Source organism: Varroa jacobsoni, unplaced genomic scaffold (assembly GCF_002532875.2).
Source record: "Varroa jacobsoni isolate VJ856 unplaced genomic scaffold, vjacob_1.0 scaffold_1398, whole genome shotgun sequence".
In the NCBI taxonomy this organism is placed as follows: Eukaryota; Metazoa; Arthropoda; class Arachnida; order Mesostigmata; family Varroidae; genus Varroa; species Varroa jacobsoni.
In genome coordinates this window covers 213,693-220,248 of record NW_019214300.1, presented here as the reverse complement: position 1 = coordinate 220,248, position 6,556 = coordinate 213,693, and the positions used below count along the sequence as shown (strand labels likewise).

The following is a 6,556-nucleotide window of genomic DNA, read 5'->3' as shown; positions in this document are numbered from 1 at the left end:
GAAAAATACACGCTTCGGTCTTGACGTCTTGAATCGCCGTCTGACTATAATACATACGCCGTTCGCTTGCAAGCCTAAACTTTTCGCCATAATTAATAGGTCACTGTAGAAGAAGAGAAAAAAAAAAAAAGAAGTAGGGAAAACAGCCAAATATATCCAATACGTTCACTGAAGTCCAACAAGAGGTTTATTACTTGTTTATGCATCGTTGTTGTCACTTCATACGCTTCATAGATATTTTGGTGTCAGTCGTCCCTTGCTTTTACGCTATAAACTTGTTTTTTGTTGTCTTTCGCTCGCTTTCTATTTCATAACCGTAAAGCGGTGTTATTATATCGCTCGTTACATGCATGTTAAATCATAATGTATCCGTTTAGTATATGTGAAATAGTTGATCACTTAGTGGATTTTTTCGTCGATTTTTTCGGTTTGTTTAACATTTTTTTTTGTGCTTATTTTCTGCTTCTGCACATTAGTTTTGTCTGTGCTTGAATCGTTATTTAGTTGAATCGTTATTAAGTAGTCAGAACTGATCAGTCGCACTTCGCTTCGTCTGGTGTTATTTAATCAGCTCACTTTTGTAAATCGTAATAACCTCTTCGTATTTTGTCATATATTAAGAACGGCTCCTTTCTTGAACGTCGATTAACTTGCATAGGAAGACGCTTATAAACCCTATTTTTCCTCAACATACCCGCTGTTTCATCCATAGGCTCATATCTATATGTACATTCGTATTCACAAAATCTGCTAGCAACATGTAATAGCGACATGGCGATGCTGTAACTACCAGATCATCTACAAGCTATATAAGTCTCTGTTTGTTGGTACTATGCACCAGTTCTTCCATTATTTGCGCCCGACATGACACATCCAATCATTTCCAATAAATCAATTCTAGCTCAGCTACAGTAAACCCAATGCTATCTCGAATTTATCTAGTTCACCTTAATAGTGCGTAATAAAGAATGATATATAGAAAATATTGCAATAAACACAGCATAGGTCCATAGCAGGATTTCCGGAAGATGTCCATTCTTATTTTCGTAAGTGAAGTTTTTTTGGCAATGACCGTAGAGAATTATAGTTGTGCTCATGATTTTCTATCGAAGAGATGTTACTGTATGCGATGGTTGAGATTAGTGATGGCTCGTGCCTATTTCTAGATTTGTGGTGAAAAAGAACATAGTTCGCCCATTTCGTTAGGTTTTTTTTTGTTGTAAAAAATCGGTGCTTTTTTTCCATTAAACGCTTGACTAGATGCATTACTGAATTGGAACCGAATAGGGCAATGAAGCCCACGATACATTTTTGTTATCAATGACTGCTCATATATAGGTGAATTCGTTTATTTGAAATTAATAAGGAGAAAATAAAGCAGCGCCAGGTATCGAAAGTCCTGAACACAACAGTCGATATCGGGCATGAAGGCCCGTTAACAATAGGCGAACTGACAGCAAACCAAATTAGGGCATTCGGTAGAAACACGTACGAATATGGGTTCTTGCGTTGACACCATGTAATCTGTCTGTTTTTCGCTCTTGATCTTTCTCCCCTGTAAAACCGCAGTGGAACTTAAGTAATCGATCGATTGAATACTTCTTAAATATATAAATATCATTATCAGTATTGTCACCATAGCATTTGAATAGCCCGCCACCACGTGCCGTGTATCACTTAGGTGCCTTCGTCAGCGTGATTTGGTGGAAGATTTATCATATTTTTTGCCATTACAATCTCTATATAAATATTACTTCGACTTCCAACATTTGCTTTTTTTTAGCATAATATTGATTGCAATGATAACATTCATACTAATACTCCTGTCTGTTACAGTGTTTTTAGCTTCTCATTCTGTTGTTGCTGTTCGCCTTCACTGCGTCGGCCTTTGTTGTCGACGACATGTCTCTAAAGACTGCTGCGATTTTTCATCGATGCTTTGACGTACATCAGATATATGCGCTAGTGCTAGGGGCAGCTGTTCGCCGACGGACTGACTGCCAGTGAGTCGGCTTTTATGAATTTTCGCATTAGTTTCGGCCCACTCGATTTATTTACGTGATCAAATTTGGGCTGATGGCCAGCTTATTCCAGTAGGGGATTGAGAACAAAAGTTGGCCTCGGCCAACGTTTTGACCCGTCTGGTCAATGTTCTTAGGGTAAATCGGCTATTATTACCCGATCCGAACCCAGAAAGTGAGCCCAAACCCAATGAAACAATACTCATCGTTTCACTCCGCAGACATATTATTTCCATGTTTGATTACTATTTTCGTATTGACACATTACTAACCACCATTTAGTCAACGTAATCCGAATAGTTAGCCACCATTGTTGTTTGATAAAATCAAAAAAATATGTTAAACTAAAAAGCGAACTGGGCAATAACAGCCGATCTGGCTATGCGTTGTAGGTTTTATATTGTTTTTATAATATATATTAGTGTCTCTTTACTTATTTGCCACGAATATTTTCTTCATATTGAATTCAAGTTATTATAGTTCTTTTTACTATTTTATCTTTGTTATATTAATAATAATTATTATTATTATTATTAATAGTTATTGTTACCGCAAAGCAGATGATCTCACACCAGAAGCACTCAGATTAGTATACAATAGAATTACATATATTAATATAATGTATCATCGTCAATTCGGAGTAAGGATCTCCTTTTCTCTAGTTTACTTATATAACTATATCTCACTTAAGATGTTTAGTTACTAAATTTAATTGGCATCGCTCCAACAGAATCTTTCTCATTTATCACTAGCATGAATGTACCATCAAAAACAAACGTTTCATTTTAAATATTCGCGTTTTTCCCATTATTCTCTTCTGGGTGTTTCGTAATGATGCGGTCCTCTCTTCAGCTATAGACGTTTTTTTCTTAGTTCAGACCGTTGTTATGGTTTTTTTTTTTTTTTTTTTGCGTTAATACCGTATTTTCTTCTCTCATTTGCTTGCACTCATTGTTGGTTTTCTGTTGTATAACCGTGTGCAGCACTCGTATATATTTATAATTTAGATTATTATTACTATTACCATCACTATGTGTATCTCTTTATCGATATCTGCACTAGTCTCCTTTTTCTCATTGGTAATTCGGCTGTAGCGTACATTCGTTATTTGTCCTGTCGTAGTAGTCACTTCTGTTCTTAATCAATTTGCTTTTTATGGGCCTCCTCTTATAGGCACCCCCATATTAGGTACAGGTAGTGTATCCTTTTAACATTAGATGTGTGCTAGCAGTTATTACTACGAGCATAACGAAGACGTAAACCACCCCCGATTAATCGAAAGGGTTATTGTCTTTTTGGTTTTCCGGTTTCTTTAGCATTCTTTATGCATAAATCTGTTAATATTATTGCCTGTAACACGTTGACGATAGCCGTCACAGGTCGCCGCTTCAGGTGGCTTCATCCTTAACGATCGCTAGCAGGTTCATTTCAGCGTAGAGATCGCGTAGAGCAAGATCTTCTTCGAAGAGTTCGAGTGCAAGACTGAATGTGGGCGAGGGCGTAACGCGAGAGTCTTCCGAGTGGTCGCAAATCTTCCCTTCAAGATCTCGACCAGTAATGTGCTTCTGTAATTATAGTGGAACATTATAAACGTATGCATTTATTTAAACGGAAAGACGTGTATTTAATCAGTGATGACGTCTACCTAAGCCACATTCACTTCATACTTACGATATTCATAGTTCATTTATACCATACTTTTGACCCTGGTGTTGTGAACTCATGTGAAAATTGTTGAAAGATGCTAAAGTTCCTGCTTCTACAAAGTCTCCCTTTTGTCACACATCCCTTAAGGTCCTACTCTGCACCTGCGTTAGCATAATCATCACGCATATATACATATAGAATTAAGCAAATGTAATTCATACATTTCAGATGCACTGTATATCTCGAACGCTAAAAATATAAATTTTTCAGCAGGACTAACCTGGAAGGTGATACAGTCCATGGGGTCGAAGTCGGCTGCTCCTTCTTTCGGCCTGACCCCGTGTAGCTGCGCCTGAATAGCCTGACGGGGTAGCTTCCTGAACTGCTGGTGCAAGGGTTGGATGGAGGTCGCCGCTACCGTCAACGGCATATACGCGCCGTTATCGACAAAGTAGCAAACGGCCATCGTGCAAGTGGCGCCGTCTGGCGAGGGTGCTCCGCTCACTTTCTCAACGTACGCCCGCTCCCATATCTCGTCTTGTAAACAGGCGTAGAATTTGCCCGTGCCAATCTCGAACTCCGATAGCTCTAGGCGGTTCTCCTGTGATGCGTCGAGTACACGAAATCGATGAAGCGGAACAACGGTTAATCAGTAGTTTATGGTAGTATGAGAAAGTAGGGAATAAGTTGTAATGCACCTTTTATTTATAACATACGGAACGTGCATTTAGTTCTATCTTTTTCAGCTTTTTTGTCTTTCGATTTTCGTACGTTTTTACGGGCTGTCAATTCATGTAATAGACATACGACAGAACTATGCGAAGAATCATGCTAAAAACCGTCCTTCTACACGATAAAATTCTTGCTTCTTAAAAAAAATGTAGCAGCAAAAAAGCTCCTGAGAGTAGCATGTTCTTTGGTATAGTTAGACCGGTACACGATATGGAGTAAACATAGGCAAGTTGGCCAGCATATGGTCAGCTGTTCATAAAGATTTTTTCAGTTTACGTTTTTCCATTTTACATCCAATACGTGGAGGGGAGGAATTAAAACTTGTCGTCCAATTGACAGAAACCAGTTACCTTAATGTAATTTAATGTCGTAATACACGTTTTTCGATATTATTTAAATAATTTGATAATGCTTGCAAGCGTATTGTTGTTAAAATGAAAAAGAACGAAAAGCGCATAAAACAAGAAATCAAATCAAGAAATTTTGTTTATCAATTTCGGATCTAAACAATTTGAACACATAGACTTTCACAGAAATCTTAACGTTTTTTAGACATAATTTAGTAAGAATGCGCTGTTTAAACGCATAGTGGTATTGAATATGATCCGGGCACCTTTTTAAAAACAGCCCTGGACATTGTCTCTTTTTCTAGGTCCACTGAACTTAGGTACTATTTGATGGTTATCATTAGAAAATTCTGCAACGGAGCACTCCGTTATAGTCTCTAAAAATATTTAAAGAGAAGTAAGCTTGTCCATCAACCGAAACGTTAAAGTGGCTGATACAAAACGCGCTTAAAGACCCGTGAGATACAAATGATTTTTTTTTCAACAAAAGCCGTTATCGCAAAAAATCCAAATTTTTTTAAGACGATTCCTTCGCTAGTTGACTTGACAGAGCGCTGTTTCCTCTGCAAAATCACCGCGAAAAATAATTCTTCAGGAAAATGTTATTTGCAAAATTTTGTAATTTTCGGAAAAAATGTAGAAATAAGTATCTTGTAATTTACTCAGATGTATATCTATTAAAATAACCAAGGTGCAATATCTGGTGCGATTCTTATCATGCAGAATACCAACCGTCAGTTTTACAAGTTTCGAGTCCATCACCGCATCAAAAAATGAACGATCCACCTAACCATAATTCAGGATCGAATGCAAGACCACTCCATAGGAGAGGTAGCAAGATATGATTTAAGATTTAATTCGTGCGACCCAAGTATCACGAGTCCATGGTGTGTCCAGTAGTAGCCCACTTGTCTACAGCATGCGTGTTCAAAAAAACGTATATTTGACAAACGGTCCTCACGGTGTATCCTGATATAACGCAGACATTTATAGTAATTAGGGGAAATAGGTTTGGTCGCTGTCTGCCGCGGTTGGCTATTCATAAAGAGAAGGATTTCTAATGAATTTGCTTTGGAAAGCATCATTTTGTCAATGAATTTTCTGCTCATCTTTTTAACAAAACGAGTGAGATAAATGACAACTTAAATTTGCTTTCGATATAATTTATGCTAAACCTAATCATATTCGTCAACGGAATGGCGTCACGTGCTATGTTAGCTATAAGTCTATTAGTTTACCAAGTCTATTAGTCGAGTTCTGGCCATATGCCATCAATACCTTTTTAGTGTGGTTTCCGCTTTTATTCTGTATAGGTGGCCTTGGAATAATCCTTATATCGTTTTACCTTTTACGAATGAATCGATTGCCCATCTGACGCACATTTCTCGTATTACAATTATAATCATGTCATTGAACTCCTCTTTAAGTACCACAGAATTTTCGAAGTTGAACTTCGTGACAGATGAAACGAAGCCACTATCACATGTTCTAGTGCGCATGCGCTGTGTTGTGAGGGTGATTGATTCTGCTTGCTAGTTCTGCGTGATCTACCTGTTTGCCGTAGTATAGCTGCATCTGCGCGCGCAGATTAGCCAGCTCGCTAGAAGTGTTAAATGGCTGAATGACCAGAGACAGCGGGGAGGCTGCGGATACGACATGCAGCATAATGGTGGTACCGTGTGTCGGAGGCTCGGCCTTCGGGTACACGGGCACTAGAGGCGGCTGCGAGCCAGTCGCTAGCCACTCGCCTGCGTTTTTGCCCGCGTGGCCATTTGAAGCAGACGATGTTGACGACGTCGTTGCCCTTTC

General features: G+C 38.5%; 1 protein-coding gene across 8 annotated transcripts in view; it reads right to left on the bottom strand.

Moving 5' to 3' along the window:
• Nucleotides 1–153: 153 nt before the first annotated feature.
• Nucleotides 154–6,556, bottom strand: part of LOC111269572 (tudor domain-containing protein 7B) — a 32,824-nt gene continuing 26,421 nt past the window's right edge. For 6 of the 8 annotated variants that reach the window (XM_022849276.2, XM_022849277.2, XM_022849278.2 and 3 more), the window contains 4 exons: nucleotides 6,299–6,551; nucleotides 3,949–4,269; nucleotides 3,372–3,586; nucleotides 1,334–1,555 (listed from right to left, as the gene is read on the bottom strand). In XM_022849276.2, coding sequence (XP_022705011.1) covers nucleotides 3,410–3,586; nucleotides 3,949–4,269; nucleotides 6,299–6,551 — 751 coding nt within the window. In that variant the 3' untranslated portion in view covers nucleotides 1,334–1,555; nucleotides 3,372–3,409. Of the gene's footprint in view, nucleotides 1,556–3,371; nucleotides 3,587–3,948; nucleotides 4,270–6,298; nucleotides 6,552–6,556 lie in introns of those variants that run through there. The other 2 variants (XM_086972144.1, XM_086972145.1) reach the window with 2 other exon arrangements.